Source organism: Hippocampus bargibanti, linkage group LG15 (assembly GCF_051943395.1).
Source record: "Hippocampus bargibanti isolate YZ-2025 linkage group LG15, ASM5194339v1, whole genome shotgun sequence".
In the NCBI taxonomy this organism is placed as follows: domain Eukaryota; kingdom Metazoa; phylum Chordata; class Actinopteri; order Syngnathiformes; family Syngnathidae; genus Hippocampus; species Hippocampus bargibanti.
This window is the reverse complement of record NC_142748.1, coordinates 1,356,041-1,375,886: the sequence shown is the minus strand read 5'-3', so window position 1 is coordinate 1,375,886 and position 19,846 is coordinate 1,356,041. Positions and strand designations below refer to the sequence as shown.

At 38.6% G+C, this 19,846-nt stretch overlaps 2 protein-coding genes across 2 annotated transcripts in view; one reads left to right on the top strand and one right to left on the bottom strand.

Moving 5' to 3' along the window:
* The window catches only part of LOC148887059 (caveolae-associated protein 1-like), a 43,696-nt gene extending 42,734 nt beyond the window's left edge, over positions 1-962 (bottom strand). Inside the window, exon 1 of the mRNA XM_089014660.1 lies at positions 168-962. Coding sequence (XP_088870786.1) covers positions 168-698 — 531 coding nt within the window. The 5' untranslated portion in view covers positions 699-962. The remainder of the gene's footprint in view (positions 1-167) is intronic.
* A 6,568-nt stretch (positions 963-7,530) lies between these two features.
* LOC148887058 (V-type proton ATPase 116 kDa subunit a 1-like) overlaps positions 7,531-19,846 on the top strand; it is a 36,849-nt gene continuing 24,533 nt past the window's right edge. The window contains exons 1-9 of the mRNA XM_089014661.1: positions 7,531-7,665; positions 7,832-7,910; positions 9,373-9,470; positions 11,363-11,491; positions 11,582-11,664; positions 15,108-15,234; positions 15,332-15,414; positions 16,860-16,953; positions 18,397-18,609. Of these exons, the coding sequence (XP_088870787.1) occupies positions 7,549-7,665; positions 7,832-7,910; positions 9,373-9,470; positions 11,363-11,491; positions 11,582-11,664; positions 15,108-15,234; positions 15,332-15,414; positions 16,860-16,953; positions 18,397-18,609 (1,023 nt within the window). The 5' untranslated portion in view covers positions 7,531-7,548. The remainder of the gene's footprint in view (positions 7,666-7,831; positions 7,911-9,372; positions 9,471-11,362; positions 11,492-11,581; positions 11,665-15,107; positions 15,235-15,331; positions 15,415-16,859; positions 16,954-18,396; positions 18,610-19,846) is intronic.

Sequence of the window (19,846 nt, the reverse complement as noted above, 5' to 3'; positions counted from 1 at the left end):
AATAATGTCATGTTTACGGATTAAAAAAGCGATACCGATTCAGTTTTTTATTCATTAGAAAAAAGTTTACATTTCAAAGTTGAAATTTTTATACCGGCCACACCCATCCTTCAGCTTCTTCCAGTCAAACCAAGACAAGCACTCCATAGATATAAACTCTGAAATACCTGGTAGATCATGACTTTAAAGTTGCGTCTCTTCAGCAGCTCGGCCTCGTTGGTCTCCAACTTCTTAATTTGTCCCGCTTGCTTCTCTAAGTTGGCTCTCACCGTCTTGACATTGACGCTCACCTTCCGCACTTTCTCCATCATCTTGTTGACGCTGTTGGATGTCGTACTGTGATTTTTGGTCAGCTTCGTGAGCTCGCCTTGGATGTTGGTCACCGAGCGCTCCATCTCCTGCTGCCTGGATTCCAGCCCGTTCTGGGTCTGCTGGATCTGATCGACGGCACCGATGATTTTGTCCAGCAAAGACAGCACCAGCACTCCATTCACCTGCTGGTCCGACTTTCCGGATTCATCTTTGTCTTCGGCAGTTTCTCCTTCTGTTTCTATGGCGGACAGCTCTTTCTTTGCCGCTGCCAGTACATCATCTTCATCTTCTGAAAGAGGGATGTTGAGTTCGTCATCTGAGATCTCCGTGAGGGATTGCGGCTCGAGCTGTGCGCTTGAACTCTCCAGTGCTTCCATTGCTGCCATGTCAGTGTCGTTGAAAGAGTTCGGTAATGAGATCAAACTTCTTCAGTCGGTCCTCCTGCTTGATTTTTCACACCTGCTACTCAGCCTCTCTTAGCAAAGATCCTTTTCTGCCACAGGCATAAATGCTCTCTTTCTGTCTTTATCAAGACACTTTGTAGGTGGTGCCAAGCAAAGCTGCACGTTACCACATGAGCTCTAGGACATGAATGCCTCACCGGGTAGAGAAATCCTGAAGTCAAGCTCCAACCGACTGTTTTTTTTCTCTCTCTCGCTCTAACCGCTCTCCTTTTTTCCATTCGGCTCTCCTCCCCTGTCATTAAACCCCTCCCCTTTTGCCCTCCCATACACAAATTTGGGATGCACACAGTTGGGGAGAAAAAAAAAAAACTCCATGTCGGTCCTCCCTTTTGGTCCTATCAGTGTGGGTGGAATAGAGCAGTGAAGCAGAGCTGATTTGTGTCTACAAATACTCAGATCCAGCAGAAACAAGAATGTAAGGCATGAGAAACCCCTTTTAAATGAAACTCCTTACTCTAAAACTCCTTACACTAAAACATGGGTGTCAAAGTAAAGGCCTGGGGGCCAGTATGGCCCCCACATCATTTAAAGGACAACCGACGTCTCCGGACAAGTTGTGTCCATAATTTGTAAAATGGCTTCAAATGACTTCTACTGAGCGTATTTTACAAAGATTCCATCGCATATAGCTATATTTTACGTTTTAAGACTCGCACTGAATATTCCGGAAGTCTTGTTTTTGAGTTGGTGACGAATCCGTGCGTGACGTCACTAAAGGAACGCCCCTGACCGAAAAAAAAAAAAAGGTACACATTGTAGCAGTCCTTCCATCACGTCAATGCATTTTGCTGTGCTTGTTTGGTCTGAAAACGTGTTGCACCAAAAAGAGCCAGAAGAGGCCGACCAAGCTCCATATAAGGAATTTATCAGCCTGTGGAAATGGGCGGGAGGAGGTTGGTTGACATTTTCTGCCTCTTTTTTGGTGACACATATCCCCCCAATGTTGCCTCAAAATGGCACATATAATTCTTTAATCGATTGCAAACATGTATGCTTTCCTCTTCAGAACTATTTGAATCGTATTCATAACTGGATGTGTAACAAGAAAGCATATTCTCCGAATCTGAAGCCATTGTTTGGATTCTCCAGCAATGCAAGACGTCTTAGTGTGACGTCACGAACTGGGGGCGGGACTTTCTGAAAATGCCCAATTCGCAGCTCAATTTTTTTTGCAGATTTTGGACACTTTAAGTCATTTTTATTGGTGTTTTGCATTTGACAAAAAATATCATACTGTGTGTTTTGGGTATTTTAGATGCTATCAAACGTTTTTCTGATGTCAGTTAGGAAACAAAAAATCGCTTGTCCCTTAATGTGGCCTGCAAAAGCAAACCAAACATGGAAACGTCCATGATGCTTGCTAAAATATCAAGCAAAATTATCCTATGTAATAAATATGAGACATTATGTCAGAGATGTTTGTTCGGTCGAACACAGGAAGATTGACAGGTGTCGCAGGCATTTATTACCGATGCCAAACGACTGCAGCCCTCTGCCAAGCTATTTATTGAGAGTACAAATGTATGATGTGACATTATGAATATTTCCTTTATTATTATTATTATTATTATTATTATTATTATTATTATTATTGAGCATAGGTGTGGTTCACACTGATGAATCATAGCAAGATATATCTACATTCATTGCAGCTGACAATTATTTTTATTATCATCTATCTATTTTCCACACCGCTTAACCGATGTGCCAAAAAACTCATATGCAGTACTCAAGGGGAAGTATAGATATGGATTCAAAAGACCTCTGGCAAAATTAAAGTAAACACTATTTAAAGGGCAACCGACGTCACTTTTTTGCTTTTTAACTGACATCAGAAAAACGTTTTATAGCATCAAAAACACACAGTATGATATTTTTATTCAAATGCAAAACACCAATAAAAATGACTTAAAATGTCCAAAATCTGCAAAAAATCTGCAAAAAATTCAAACAGTTCTGAAGAGGAAAGCATACATGTTTGCAATCGATTAAAGAATTATGTGCCATTTTGAGGCAACATTGGGGGAAAATCTCTCACCCAAAAAAAAAGAGGCACAAAATGGCGACCTCCAGTGGCCACCTCCGCTTCCACAGGCTGATAAATTCCTTATATGGAGCTTGGATGCCCTCTTCTGGCGGCTTTTGGGTGCAGCACGGTTCTCAGACCAAACATGTACAGCAAAATACATTGATGTGATGGAAGGACTGCTACAATGTGTCTTTTTACGGTCAGGGGGCGGTCCTTTCGTGACGTCACGTACGGACTCGTCACCAACTCAAAAACAAGACTTCCTGAATATTCAGAGTGAGTCTTAAAATGTAAAATATAGCTATATGCCGTGGAATCTTATTAAAATACGCTCAATAGAAGTCATTTGAAGCCATTTTACAAATCATGGACACAACTTGTCCGGAAACGTCGGTTGTCCTTTAAAGTACAATGTATCTTCTTCCGGTTGGCGGGTTTGTACTCTAATTACACCGACAAAAATGTTTCTTGAGAGCTCAAAACAAGCATTTGTGCTAAATATTCAGTAATAATAATCAGTGTTTCCAATTGAACATTATTTTGCTTAAGTTTGATCACAACGTGCATTGCAACTCTTAATTATTGTCAAGCTCAATACACGACTACCTTCAAAATCAGTCGTGATAAATCAGGCATGATTTATCCTGAATTTTTTTGGTGTGTTTTTAACCAATGTAGGAACGAACACAATAAAAACATACTTTTTAACCGCGCATACAGCAATTTATGAGAAAAGGGAATGCGTAAAAATAAAAAAGTAGGCTGGAATAATAAGCACTTCAGTAAGGTAAACATACCCAAAATATCTACAAAAGTATAGCTACGTAGCATTTGTACTCCTTGACTTGCTTATTCTCGGCAAACAAACATTCACAGGAACCTTATGAAAGCTTCAATATTTTAAAATGTGGAACAGGGAGAAGATGCGAAAATCTACAAAGGAAGGATTGGAACACGTGACCTATGAGCTGTGAGGCGATCCAGTAATCCTTGCTGTCACATCTTCCATTCAATGCTGTCTTTTATTGACGTGCTTCGATTTACGAAATTCAAAATAAAACGGAGAGTTTTTAGCCGATTTAATCGAATAGCATTAACAGGCTTTACGTGCCACCAAAAACAAAACACACACGCACACATTTTATGGCATCATAACCAATTCCCGATACAGTGTTTTTGACAGAAAAGTCAAATAAATACAGTACACAGGGTGAAAATCTTTTATTTTGACATTAATGGCGGAAGTCATTTTTCTTGTTTAGTGTGTTGCGCTTGACGCACAGTGAAGGACCGAAGCATCCCGCATCCACAAGGCTTAACAGGCCACACATTTGTCGAATTGCACTTTTTATAGCGGTAAGTACAATTAAAACACATACATGGCTGGTTTTTAAAACTGTGTTTGTTTTTATGAACACGTCGTTCAACGCGAGTGCCTTATTTTCAAATATCCATCCTGTTTTGACGTGTGAATTGTAGGAACGACCATGCGAAACCGAGTGATGTTTTTACGGGTTCGTTTTTTTTTTGGACATAATTTACCGTCTTGTGGGTTAAATGCTCGAGTATGTATGGATAGGTTTTCAAATGGTGGCAGTTGAAGGCAAAAGTAGAGGTAGTAGATGCTGTCACAGTGAGGGAAACAAGCAGCGTCATGGCGTCCTTGAGCTGAAGGGCAACGCTGCAGTAGGAAGGATGCTCACGACAGATGGCCTCGACTCTGTTTTCACTCGGCTCCTATCAAGCTTAAAATGCAAACACCAAGTAATGGAGGATTGATTTTACCCTCTCTTATATCTCATATGGTCTTTCGGACCTCTGTGTGTTTCTGTCTAGTTTTAAATTTCAAATCAATATATAAATGTATTTGGATCATGAGAGGGATGTGTGTTGAGCAGTGTATGTCGTCACTAATATGTTATGTTAAAAGCTAACAAACTACATCATTTAATGAAACCTTGTGGATTAAAATGTCAAACGCGACCCTAATTAGGACAAATGTCTCAAAAATGGTCTAATGATAGGATGGATCGATGTACATTTTGTTCTTTGGGTGGGACAGAATGCTCCAGTCAGCCGTCAGTGCATTTCTGCTGTCCTGAAAAAACAACAGCAATAATAGTCACATTTTTATCATAAAAAATGTCAACATCAAATTTTGACTGTATCAATCAAAAATGAGCATTGTAAAGATGGCCAGAAATTTTCCAGTGTGATAAAATAACTTACTGTGGAGTCACCAGAACATGACTCCTGTGTGGACAATACATACATTCTGTAGATTTGTACTGTACCAGGGTCTTGGACCTTTTTAAAACTGAGCACTGACATTTTTGATACCAATTAATGCCCACGTTTACCAGTTTGATACACAAAGCTGAAATCACAAAATGTGCAAGTTTTTGTGGTATTGTTTATCATTTTAGAAGTACTGTGCAGGTTGTCCTTAGGGCCGACCTCGTGCCCTACATTGGTGACATTTGCTGTATTTTTGCCCAACATTGCCCAACACACGAATATTTCATGCAACAAATCAGAGTAAAAAGCAACTTTATGTTAAGATGCATCTACATTATCATGTCTTTTTCTTTGCACTTTCTTTGCTTTTTTTACACACTCAAAATCAACTTGTATTTCATGCGTTTAGCAGCTAGCTAAATACTGCTTTTGGTTTGGACATTATCTTGTTGAGGGGTGTCAAACTCATTTCAGTTGCGGGCCAATTTGGATTTGGGTCTTGCCTCTGAGAGCAATTATTGCAGTGAAATGACAAAATTATCACTTGTACTCAATACATTTTTAGATTACTAGTTTTTAAATCAGTCAAGTCAAATATAATAGTTTGTTCAATTATTATTTAAAGGACAACCGACGTCTCCGGACAAGTTGTGTCCATAATTTGTAAAATGGCTTCAAATGACTTCTTATAAGCGTATTTTAATAAGATTCCACCGCATATACAGTAAAGTCTCGTTATATCGATAGTCCCGGTTATATCGATACTATTTCTTTGCACGCACGGAGAAAATTACATGCAAACAGGGTCGGATATATCGATAGTCCCGGTTATATCGATATTTTTTCGGACTCCCTTGAATATCCATATAACGAGACTTTACTGTAGCTCGATTTGACGTTTTAAGACTCGCGCTGAATATTCAGGAAGTCTTGTTTTTGAGTTGGTGACGAGTCCGTACGTGATGCCACTAAAGGAACGCCCCTTACCGAAAAAAAAGACGCATTGTAGCGGTCCTTCCATCACGTCAATGTATTTTGCTGTAATGTTTGGTCTGGGGACCTCGTGTTGCACCCAAAAGCTGCCAGAAGAGGGCTTCCAAGCTCCATATAAGGAATTTATCAGCCTGTGGAAGCAGAGGTGGTCACTGGAGGTCGCCATTTTGTGCCTCTTTTTTTTTGGGTGAGAGATTTTCCCCCAATGTTGCCTCAAAATGGTACATCTAATTCTTTAATCGATTGCAAACATGTATGCTTTCCTCTTCAGAAGTACAGTAAAGTCTCGTTATATCGATATCGGATATATCGATAGTCCCGGTTATATCGATACTATTTCTATGCACGCACGGAGAAAATTACATGCAAACGGGGTCGGATATATCGATAGTCCCGGTTATATCGATATTTTTTCGGACTCCCTTGAATATCGATATAACGAGACTTTACTGTATTTAAATCACATTCATAACTGGATGTATAACAGGAAAGCATATTTTCCGAATCTGAAGCCATTGTTTTGATTCACTAGCAATGCTAGACGTCTTGGCGTGATGTCACGAACTGGAGGCGGGACTTTTTGAAAATGCCCAATTCGCAGCTCAATTTTTTGCAGATTTTGGACACTTTAAGTGTCATGATCTGGTTGGCGACCAACGGGTAGCGACGTCAGCCCTGCCTGCAGCCTCGCAGGTGCTGGTCGTTTTAATCACTGACACTTAAAAGGACACCCGGCACGACCATCCGGTGTCGGTTCATTGTTTGCTGCATGTTTGTTGCATGCATTGTGTATGCTGTGCATGTGTTTGTTTAACCTTGGCGGACTTTTACACTTGGTTTTCTTTTGATACTTTGTATTTTTTCCGTTCAGATGATTTTGATGTTTTACATTTTGTTCCTGCTGACCTTTATTTTAATACAATTTGTCAAACAACCTCCTGCTCCCTCCTGCCTGCTTTTTGGGATCCGCACCCGCCATCACCACCTTGCAAAACCGTGACATTAAGTCATTTTTATTATTGTTTTGCATTTGAATAACAATATCATACTGCGTGTTTTGGGTATATTACATGCTATAAAACGTTTTTCTGATGTCAGGAAACAAAAAAGTGATGTCGGTTGTCCTTTAAGTGAGTGCAAACAGGGTAACACAATTTTAGTAAAATCTCAATGTTATTTATTACACATTTTGGTACGTATTCTAGAAAGTTGACACACATGATTTGATTTTGCTTGGCACATAAAATGACCTGGCCAGCCGGATCCTCGAATCAAACACCCAAATTGTTGGGGGGGGGGGGGGCCCTGGAGAACAGCCAAAAGTCCAAAGCTCCACCCCTGATTGAAAATGCGTTAGATGTAATTAAATCGCACATTGGTGCGTTTCTGTTGGCAAGTGAAAATGTAAAGTTGTGTTTTCTTTGCTTTTTTTTTCCAAACATTTTCAGCATCTAAAAGGTTCTACCTTACTGTCATTCGTATAGGGTATCTTAAAGTCGGTTGGTCATCATTATGGGGGAACTATTCAGGAGTGAGGAGATGACACTGGCCCAGCTGTTTCTCCAGTCGGAGGCAGCATACTGCTGTGTCAGTGAACTGGGAGAACTCGGCATGGTCCAGTTTCGAGATGTCAGTAAGAATGTTATTGTTGAATGTGACCCTTTTTCCCCCCTATGCATATCTTCCTACAATACTTGTTTGTCACAAAATGAAAAAAAAAAAAAACTAGCGTAGATCCTGTTGGTGGATTTGACGTTGATTACTTCTTGTTTCACAAAGATGTTTCTGTTGCCAGCTCAATCCGGATGTAAATGTGTTCCAACGAAAGTTTGTGAATGAAGTGAGGAGATGCGAAGAGATGGATCGAAAATTAAGTAAGTAGTTGAAAACATTAACTTTTTTTTTGAATGAGGCTCTAAAACAGGGGTGTCAAAGTCATTTTTTTGCCGCGTGGCCACATTGTAGTTATGGTTTCCTCTCGAGGGCCGTTATGAATTTGGGGAAAATCCCTTCAAATATGACATATAGAGCACACAGCAAATTAATGAATAACTCGTTTTCAAATCTGAAGTCAAGAATAATTACTTTTATTGTGGTTGACATCCAAAAATATGAAATTTTGGCTCAGATTTTAGCAATCATCATGGAATTTAACAAGTTTGATTTGCTTTCGCGGGCCGAAAAAAAAATGATGTGGCGGGCCGGATTTGGCCCGCGGGCCTTGACTTTGACACATGTGCTATACATGGTGGTTTTTTTTCGGATAAAAACGCCTTACTATACGTTTTTTCAGATAAAAAAGCCTTATTACACATGGTCGTTTTTTTTGGGGCTAAAAATGCCTTACTCTACATGGTCGTTTCTTTGGGGTAAAACGCTTTATACATGGTCTTTTTTTCGGCTAAAAATGCCTTACTATACATCAGGGGTGTCAAAGTCATTTTTTGCCGCGTGGCCACATTGTAGTTATGGTTTCCTCTCGAGGGCCGTTATGAATTTGGGGAACCCATTAGAATGTTTAAATCCCTTCAAATATTACATATAGAGCACACAGCAAATTAATGAATAACTCGTTTTCAAATCTGAAGTCAAGAATAATGACTTTTATTGTGGTTGACATCCAAAAATATGACATTTTGGCTCAGATTTTAGCAATCATCATGGAATGTAACAAGTTTGGTTTGCTTTCGCGGGCCGAAAAAAATGATGTGGCGGGCCGGATTTGGCCCGCGGGCCTTGACTTTGACACCTGTGGCGTAAACGGAGGCTCTAAAACAGGGGTCTCAAACTCAATTGACCCGGGGGTATCTGGAAGCAGAGTCTGGGTGAGGCTGGGCCGCATCAAGATTTCCACAAGAAAATCACAGATAAAACATTCCAATGTTCTCAAAATCTTTATTTTTAAACACACAAAAAAAGAATTAAATGAATAAAAAATAAATTAACCAGTAATAAATAAATAATATAATTATGATCATACAGACGACAGAAAAAAAACCACAGGAAAACTAATTATTTTAATAAAGTTTCAAATGTCTGTATTCACAGTTCTTTAACCTTTCACTTTCGTAACATAAAGAAAATATTGAACATGAACCTAAACGTGGCTTCTTTTGCCTACTTGTTCAGCTCCACACACAAGCTTCATTAATATCAATCATGCGGGACGCACTAACATTCATCTTTCATATGAAGGCGGGCCGCAAAATATTCTTTCTGGGGCCGCATCTGGCCCCCGGGCCGCGAGTTTGAGACCTCTGCTCTAAAATGAATCTGAACACACACACGCACCTACACACAAACTGCTGTAAAATATTGACTCACTGTTTGGAACAGGGTTTGTGGAGAAGGAGATCAAGAAAGCCAATATCCCAACTATTGACACTGGAGAAAATCCCGAGGTGCCTTTTCCAAGGGATATGATTGATTTGGAGGTAAAATAACTTGATTTGCGCATTTTTTTCTTCCAGTAAAATCAGGTAGAAATAATGTTAAGGTGATTGTAGTGATGGTGGCAAAAGTGGAAGATTAAAATAAAAAGAACAAAAAAAATATTTATGTTCAGAAAGACAACTAAACATACAGTAAAGTCTCGTTATATCGATATCGGATATATCGATAGTCCCGGTTATATCGATACTATTTCTATGCACGCACGGAGAAAATTACATGCAAACAGGGTCGGATATATCGATAGTCCCGGTTATATCGATATTTTTTCGGACCCCCTTGAATATCGATATAACAAGACTTTACTGTACATGGAAATGTCCCAAATACTAAAACAACAGTCCCCCAAAAAATCTAAATACCAAAGAAATACAAGCAACCATAAACATTTACCATAACAGGAAACATGAGGATTGAAGGAGGATTGGTGGCTAGAAAAAGGGGTGACAAAAACAGAAAAGAGACATAAAGTAAAAAAAAAGACATACAGTAATACCTCAGCTTAAGAACGCTTTAGCTCACAAACTTTTCTCCTTACGAACATTAAATTCATGCGAATATAATCTTGGCATACAAACTAGTTTTCGGGAAACACACGGAGCACCACAATGGCTGGCGGACTAGTTTTCCACACCCAGGTTCTTTCAGTGCACTCAGTGCAGATGTGGTTTGTTATCAAATGGATACTTTTGCTATTATGGCACTGAAAAAGACCGCACCACAGGCTAGTGTTAAGCCGAAGAGGACACAAAAGAAAATTACGGTCGTGCAGAAGAAGGAAATCATCGAAAAACATGAACGGGGTGTGCGTTTGTGTGACTTAGCATCCCAGTGCCAGTATGCTAAGTTCACCAAATTTATTATACATAAAATAAGGTATATTTTGTGTTTGTTTTAAGGTTTATTTGGTAGAAAATTATGTTTTCTGGGGACCTGGAAACGGATTCTTCTCATTTTTAATGGTGTCTTATGGGAAATAAATGTTTGGCAGACAAACACTTTGCCTTACACTTTCTGGGAACCGATTAAGTTCGCAAGCTCAGGTATCACTGTAGAGCAAACAAGATACAAAATCTGTTGTAGTGGTGGAAATCTTGAAACAAAATAATCCTTTAGCCGAATCAGAAAACCTTTAACCAATACATCTTTAACCAATACAGAGACCTCAACTTACAAACACCTTACCTTACAAACTTTTCGTCTTACAAACGTAAAATTTCTGAATATTAAACCTTATAATAAGCACTATTTTCATAATACACACCCACCACGGCTGGCGGAGTGATCTTCGGCGGAAGCACACGACCGAACAGCACCAGAGGTTAAGTTAGCAACAGTCCTTATGGAAGGTGACTCTCCTTCCATAAGCCATCAACGACCATCAAAAAGGTCAATAAAACTTTATTTTACCGCACAGTTTATTTCTTTAATTATGTAATGCGCCTCTCTTTCCAAACAGCAATTCCCAATGATATAATGCAGTGTATTTCTTTCATTACAATACAATAGCACGTTTATTATACATAGAATAAGGTATGTTGTGCGTAGTTTTTTTAGGCTTATTTAGTTGAAAAGTATATTTTATGGAAACCCGGGAACGGATTATTCCCATTTTAATGGTTTCCTATGGGATTTTTTTTTTTTTGAGATACACACTTTTCATCTTACACACTCACTTTTCATCTTACACACTCTGTCTGGGAACCAATTAAGTTTGTAAGTTGAGGTCTCACTGTACTTCACATTTTTTAAAGATGTTTTCTATAATCAAACGTCGCTAAAGCTGTGATGGCAAATTTGGAATGACACTGAATGTTCTGCTTTTTGGGGATATTTTTGGTCAAACTTAGACAATAGAGTCTGTTTTGCTTTGCAGGCTACCTTTGAGAAATTGGAGAATGAATTGAAGGAGATCAACACCAACCAGGAAGCCCTGAAGAAGAATTTCCTGGAGCTAACGGAGCTCAAACACATTCTTCGTCGAACGCAGCAGTTCTTTGATGAGGTTTTGACCCTTTTTTTTTTTGGGGCTCTCTGTGTGAACTGGATCAAATAATGAAAATATTCCCAAAATTCTTCCTCATCTTTTTATCAGATGGAGGATCCAAACTTGTTGGAAGAGTCGTCATCCTTGATGGAGGGCAACGAAGGGGGAAGAGGGGCTCCGCTCCGACTGGGGTAAATTCTGCTTTTGAAAAATTATATGAAGGCGGGCCGCAAAATATTCTTTCTGGGGCCGCATTTGGCCCCCGGGCCGCGTGTTTGAGACCTCTGCTCTAAAATGAATCTGAACACACACACACACACACCTACACACAAACTGCTGTAAAATATTGACTCACTGTTTGGAACAGGGTTTGTGGAGAAGGAGATCAAGAAAGCCAATATCCCAACTATTGACACTGGAGAAAATCCCGAGGTGCCTTTTCCAAGGGATATGATTGATTTGGAGGTAAAATAACTTGATTTGCGCATTTTTTTCTTCCAGTAAAATCAGGTAGAAATAATGTTAAGGTGATTGTAGTGATGGTGGCAAAAGTGGAAGATTAAAATAAAAAGAACAAAAAAAATATTTATGTTCAGAAAGACAACTAAACATACAGTAAAGTCTCGTTATATCGATATCGGATATATCGATAGTCCCGGTTATATCGATACTATTTCTATGCACGCACGGAGAAAATTACATGCAAACAGGGTCGGATATATCGATAGTCCCGGTTATATCGATATTTTTTCGGACCCCCTTGAATATCGATATAACAAGACTTTACTGTACATGGAAATGTCCCAAATACTAAAACAACAGTCCCCCAAAAAATCTAAATACCAAAGAAATACAAGCAACCATAAACATTTACCATAACAGGAAACATGAGGATTGAAGGAGGATTGGTGGCTAGAAAAAGGGGTGACAAAAACAGAAAAGAGACATAAAGTTAAAAAAAATGACCTACAGTAATACCTCAGCTTAAGAACGCTTTAGCTCACAAACTTTTCTCCTTACGAACATTAAATTCCTGCGAATATAATCTTGGCATACAAACTAGTTTTCGGGAAACACACGGAGCACCACAATGGCTGGCGGACTAGTTTTCCACACCCAGGTTCTTTCAGTGCACTCAGTGCAGATGTGGTTTGTTATCAAATGGATACTTTTGCTATTACGGCACTGAAAAAGACCGCACCACAGGCTAGTGTTAAGCCGAAGAGGACACAAAAGAAAATTACGGTCGTGCAGAAGAAGATCATCGAAAAACATGAACGGGGTGTGCGTTTGTGTGACTTAGCGTCCCAGTGCCAGTATGCTAAGTTGACCAAATTTATTATACATAAAATAAGGTATATTTTGTGTTTGTTTTAAGGCTTATTTGGTAGAAAATTATGTTTTATGGGGACCTGGAAACGGATTCTTCTCATTTTTAATGGTGTCTTATGGGAAATAAATGTTTGGCAGACAAACACTTTGCCTTACACTTTCTGGGAACCGATTAAGTTCGCAAGCTCAGGTATCACTGTAGAGCAAACAAGATACAAAATCTGTTGTAGTGGTGGAAATCTTGAAACAAAATAATCCTTTAGCCGAATCAGAAAATCTTTAACCAATACATCTTTAACCAATACAGAGACCTCAACTTACAAACACCTTACCTTACAAACTTTTCGTCTTACAAACGTAAAATTTCTGAATATTAAACCTTATAATAAGCACTATTTTCATAATACACACCCACTACGGCTGGCGGAGTGATCTTCGGCGGAAGCACACGACCGAACAGCACCAGAGGTTAAGTTAGCAACAGTCCTTATGGAAGGTGACTCTCCTTCCATAAGCCATCAACGACCATCAAAAAGGTCAATAAAACTTTATTTTACCGCACAGTTTATTTCTTTAATTATGTAATGCGCCTCTCTTTCCAAACAGCAATTCCCAATGATATAATGCAGTGTATTTCTTTCATTACAATACAATAGCACGTTTATTATACATAGAATAAGGTATGTTGTGCGTAGTTTTTTTAGGCTTATTTAGTTGAAAAGTATATTTTATGGAAACCCGGGAACGGATTATTCCCATTTTAATGGTTTCCTATGGGATTTTTTTTTTTTTGAGATACACACTTTTCATCTTACACACTCACTTTTCATCTTACACACTCTGTCTGGGAACCAATTAAGTTCGTAAGTTGAGGTCTCACTGTACTTCACATTTTTTAAAGATGTTTTTTATAGTCAAACGTCGCTAAAGCTGTGATGGCAAATTTGGAATGACACTGAATGTTCTGCTTTTTGGGGATATTTTTGGTCAAACTTAGACAATAGAGTCTGTTTTGCTTTGCAGGCTACCTTTGAGAAATTGGAGAATGAATTGAAGGAGATCAACACCAACCAGGAAGCCCTGAAGAAGAATTTCCTGGAGCTAACGGAGCTCAAACACATTCTTCGTCGAACGCAGCAGTTCTTTGATGAGGTTTTTTTTGGCTCTCTGTGTGAACTGGATCAAATAATGAAAATATTCCCAAAATTCTTCCTCATCTTTTTATCAGATGGAGGATCCAAACTTGTTGGAAGAGTCGTCATCCTTGATGGAGGGCAACGAAGGGGGAAGAGGGGCTCCGCTCCGACTGGGGTAAATTCTGCTTTTGAAAAATGTGTGGAAGTTAACATTTATCTTGAAGCATGCCTGTGAAAAAAAAATAATAAAGAAATATTTATTCAATAAATAATAAATGTGATTGTTCACCAATTTGGTCTCTTGATATCTAAAATAATTATTTTCATAGAACACAGACAGAAATGTCATACTCAACTATACGTGTTTTTGTTCATCAAAATGTTATAATAATAATAATAATAATATTTTTTTTATTTATAATAGCATATATATATCTAATATATAATAATTCAATAATAATAATAATGATAATAATAATAATGATAATAATAATAATAATAATTATTCTTATTATTCTTACTATTATTATTATTGTTATTATTATTATTATTATTATTAAATTATTATATATATATATATATATGTATATATAATATTTATTTTTAATATATATATATATATATATATATTAAAAATAAATATTATTATTGAACATCAAATAATAATAATAATAATTATTATTATTATTATTATTATTATTATCACGACAGGCCACTAATACTTAAAAGCAATATACAATGTAATTATATTGATGCGGACATCGCATGGAGCGTGTCAAACTGCCACTGACATTCGACTGTTTCATTGCAAATTAGAATCACGGCAGAACCTTTGGTCCATTCAACCAGACGTGTACAATACTCGTCTTTATTTCTTATCACCATTTTATTTATTGGTCATTAACTTTCAGCTAATGACCGAGTGTGCTCATTCAAAAGGGGACGTTTACCTGTTTCGACAGCAACGGCAACATAGGTCCGTATCATCCAATCAAAATTGCCCACTGCAGCCTAAACAGGAAATGAGCAGTGACCATATATGGCTCGTGAGCCATAGGTTCCCGACTCCTGGTCTAACGCATTAGAGCTTTTTCAAATCACAATATTGTGCTTGGGGAAAAATACTCATCAAATGAGCGGAAACAACTTGTGTCTTTTTTGTGCAGATTTGTGGCTGGTGTGATCAGTCGAGAGAGAATTCCAACTTTTGAGAGAATGCTGTGGCGGGTGTGCCGTGGTAATGTTTTCTTGCGGAAAGCTGAGATTGAAGATCCACTGGAGGACCCCACGACAGTCAGTACAGTTCAATCATAAACATGACACAATATGGTCTTTTATTTGTGGTTGGTCATTCATGAAGGTTTCAAATGAGCATTATTCTCTCCAACAGGGAGACCAAGTCCAAAAATCAGTTTTCATCATTTTCTTCCAAGGTGATCAATTGAAGAACAGGGTGAAGAAGATCTGCGAGGGGTAGGTGCCTTTTTAAAGGACAACCGACGTCTCTGGACAAGTTGTGTCCATAATGACTTCTACTGAGCGTATTCTTACAAAGATTCCACCGCATATCGCTATATTTTACGTTTTAAGACTCGCGCTGAATATTCCGGAAGTCTTGTTTTTGTGTTGGTGACGAATCCGTACGTTACGTCACTGAAGGAACGCCCCTAACCGAAAAAAGGACACATTGTAGCAGTCCATCACGGCAATGCATTTGGCTGCGCTGAAAACTTCGTGTACTGCCAAAAAAGAGGCAGAAGAGGGCGACAAAGCTCCATGTAAGGAATTAATCAGCCTGTGGAAACGGGCTGGTTAATTCTTCACATGGAGCTTGGTCGCCATTTTCTGCCTCTTTTTTGGTGATCCATTTCCCCCCAATGTTGCCTCAAAATGGCACAGAATAAATTCTTTAATCAATTGCAAACATGTATGCTTTCCTCTTCAAAACTGTTTGAATCATATTCATAACTGGATGTGTAACAAGAAAGCATCTTCTCCGAATCTGAAGCCATTGTTTTGATTCTCCAGCAATGCATGATGTCACGAACTGGGGCGGGACTTTCTGAAAATGCCCAAAAAAAGCTATTTAAATTAAAATGGGAATAATCCGTTCCCGGGTTTCCATAAAATTTACTTTTCAACTAAATAAGCCTTAAAACTACACACAACATACCTTATTGTATGTATAATAAATGTGCTATTGTATTGTAATAAAAGAAATACACTGCATTGTATCATAAAGTCACTTTATTTACATTTGTGATGGTCATTTATGGTTTGATGGAATGGCGTTGGAGGTCGAAGGTCAAAGGGAATTGCTGTTTGGAAAGAGAGGCGCATTACATGAGGACTGTTGGTAACTTAACCTCTGGTGCTGTTCGGTCGTGTGCTTCCGCCGAAGATCACTCCGCCAACCGTGGTGGGTGTGTATTATGAAAATAGTGCTTATTATAAGGTTTAATTTTCAGAAATTTGACGTTTGTAAGACAAAAAGTTTGTAAGTTGAGGTGTTTGTAAGTTGAAGTCTCACTGTAGTTGTATTTATTTATGTACTGTATTTATTTATTTATGTATGTATTTATTTATTATGTTTTTTGTTAGATATTTATCATTGTATTTATTCATCTGTTTGTTTATTTGTTTATATATTCCAGTTTTCATTAACTGTAATATAAGTGAGACAAGACTCCATATCAATAGTCAGTGTATTTTCACATGCTGAACTGCAAAATGAAAAAAAATGTGGATGCATTTTTGAAATATATTGAGTTTATTTTGTTGTTGAATTTCACATTTGATGTATTCAGCCACTGCAGACACCCAGCTATTTTCATGCAATTTAAAAGTATTTTTTCCTTACACTGTCCCTTAATATCACTGATATGGGTTCACTGAGTTGCTTGGTGATTTGTTTCCAGATTCCGTGCCTCTCTGTACCCTTGTCCAGAAACTCCACAAGAGAGGAAAGAGATGTTGGCTGGTGTCAACAGTCGTATTGACGATCTCCAAATGGTACCTTTTTCTTCATACTCTATTCGACAATTGCAGCCAGTACAGCCCACACTTGGCTCTAGTTATTAATAAATAACTAGATTTCAAATCTGAAGTTAAGAATAATGACTATTATTGAGCTTTACATATGACAATTTAAAATTTTGGTTCAGATTTTAGCTAGCATCATGGAACTTGATTTGCTTTTTGCGGGCCGAATAAATTATGAGGTGGGCCAGATTTGGCCCCCGGGCCTTGACTTTGACACCTGAGTACTAAACCATGCAAGTATCGAACAAACTTTTTGCCTAGTACAGTGAGACCTCAACTTACGAACGTAATTGGTTCCCAGACAGAGTGTGTAAGGTGAAAAGTGTGTATCTAAAAAAAAAAATTCCCATAGGAAACCATTAAAATGGGAATAATCCGTTCCCGGGTTTTCATAAAATATACTTTTTAACTAAATAAGCCTTAAAACTACACACAACATACCTTATTCTATGTATAATAAATGTGCTATTGTTTTGTAATGAAAGAAATACACTGCATTGTGGGGTTTTTTTTCGGTCCCATCATAGTAAAATTATCAGCAAAAAGCTCCAAGTAGGCGATCGACGTGTGCATTCAATGAGAGGGGGTGTGCAAAGTAGCGCCGGCTGGAGCGCTGTTCGGTCGTCTGCTTCCGCCGAAGATCACTCCGTCAGCCGTGGTGGGTGTGTATTATGAAAATAGTGCTTATTATAAGGTTTAATTTTCATAAATTAGAGGTTCTTAAGACGAAAAGTTTGTAAGATAAGGTGTTTGTAAGTTGAGGTCTCACTGTACAAGAATTGCGCACAACAGGCCAATTAAAAAATGAAAAATACACAGTCAGTTCAGTAATATGGCATGAAATAAACTACATCTATACAAAGTATAATTTGTATTCTGTAATATTTTGAAAGGCCTTTCTTATTCCTTGGTGCAAAGTTAAATACAAAACAATAAATTCATTAGAAACAGCACAAAAGATCATTTGTCTTCAGGCTCTTGTATTCTGCTTACTCCATCCAATGTAAAAAAAACAAAACAGAACTCATTGTCGTGTCAACGAGCCTTTTTTTTTTGTGGTGTAAGGGTCTTTGTCCGGTATCAAAAAGTTCTGCCGCCCAGCGATTGCACTGGTGTAAGTGTGCCAAACATAAAATATATTACACTCATACAATAGCACATTTGGCTCAGCTTTTCAAACAAACTAATAATTTGCCCAAACAATCAACTCAGTCTGTGAGTCACTTCATACATTTGTAACATGTTTGAGGTTAAAAAAAAATGCAATGGATCAAAACAGGAAGTGCCATTCATAAAAATGCACTCAGCTAAACACGGAATGTCATGGCTATGGAAAAGTTTACTTTGATGACACCCGATTCACCATTACTACGTACATCCATTCAGATCTCATTCTTTCTCTTGCCAACGCAGGTGCTGAACCAGACCGAAGACCACCGTCAGCGAGTGTTGCAGGCCGCCTCCAAAACAATGCGGGTTTGGTTCATCAAGGTTCGCAAGATGAAAGCCATCTACCACACTTTGAACCTGTGTAACATCGACGTGACTCAGAAATGTCTCATCGCTGAAGTGTGGTGTCCAGTCTCAGATCTGGACTCAATCCAGTTTGCCCTACGGAGAGGAACGGTAAGTTTTTGTGTGGTCATTGAAGTTGTATCTTGCCAGTACATCCAAGGTTATTGTAATGAATGAAAGCTAATGAAATAACTTCATACATATATAATTGAAATGAAAATGATCGTGCAAAATGAAAGGTAGTAGGTAACGGCAACAATAAATAAACAAAATATCAAAAGGCCTAGAATGCAAACCCGAAGATTACAAGAATTAAAAAGAAATACTTGTAAACTAGAATATATGAAGAATAAGAGTGACTACGGAGGTGGTGATGGCGGGTGCGGATCCCAAAAAGCAGGCAGGAGGTTGTCGGTAGCAGGAACAAAATGTAAAACATCAAAATGATCTGAACAGAAAAAAGTATCAAAAGAAAACCAAGATTAAAAGTCCGCCAAGGTTAAACAAACACATGCACAGCATACAATGCATGCGATTGCAGACAAAGCATGCAGCAAACAATGAACCGACACCGGATGGTCGTGCCGGGTGTCCTTTTAAGTGTCAGTGATTAAAACGACCAGCACCTGCGAGGCTGCAGGCAGGGCTGACGTCGCTACCCGTTGGTCGCCAATCTGATCGGGACGACCAGCACCTGTGCAGGTGCAGGCGGGGCCGACAGCGCCCCCCATTGGTCGCCAACCAGATCATGACAATTATAGTACGTTGCGCCATATTTATGGAAAACCTACTATACACTATTGTATTGAGGTGAGGTTTAATTTGTATCGTTCCTACAACCGACTTCTTAGGCAACATAGGCTTAGTTATGCTGGTGAGGTGATACCAGATCAAATGGGGCAATCAGGCCAGTCGTAGACCCCATACTTAGGCAGGACAAGAAGTAATCAGTCAGGACAATAGAAGTAATCAGTTTAGCTGCAGGGAGTAGTCCTCTGCTTCCCTCAACCTGAGAGCGGGGACGAATCATAGCAGAGTCTGGCACCGCCTCGTCTGGCCAGTAGGGATATATATAAGGCCAAAACTACCAGCAAAAGATTTTAGTTCGCTGACGAAGCCTCTTGGATAAGAAACATCTGACACCTTCAAAGAAGTACAGATGACGGCTGAAAAAACCTTCTCATCGACTGCAACTATCAGTGCAAATCTTTAGCATGACTATCGATGCCCATTTTTAGAACATCTAAGGCATTTTAAATAAGGTATTAGCATTAAGACATTCTTACGGTAACGTTCCTTTGTTGTTTAAGAAAAGAAATTGCAATTCATTACCGGTATTGACCAAATT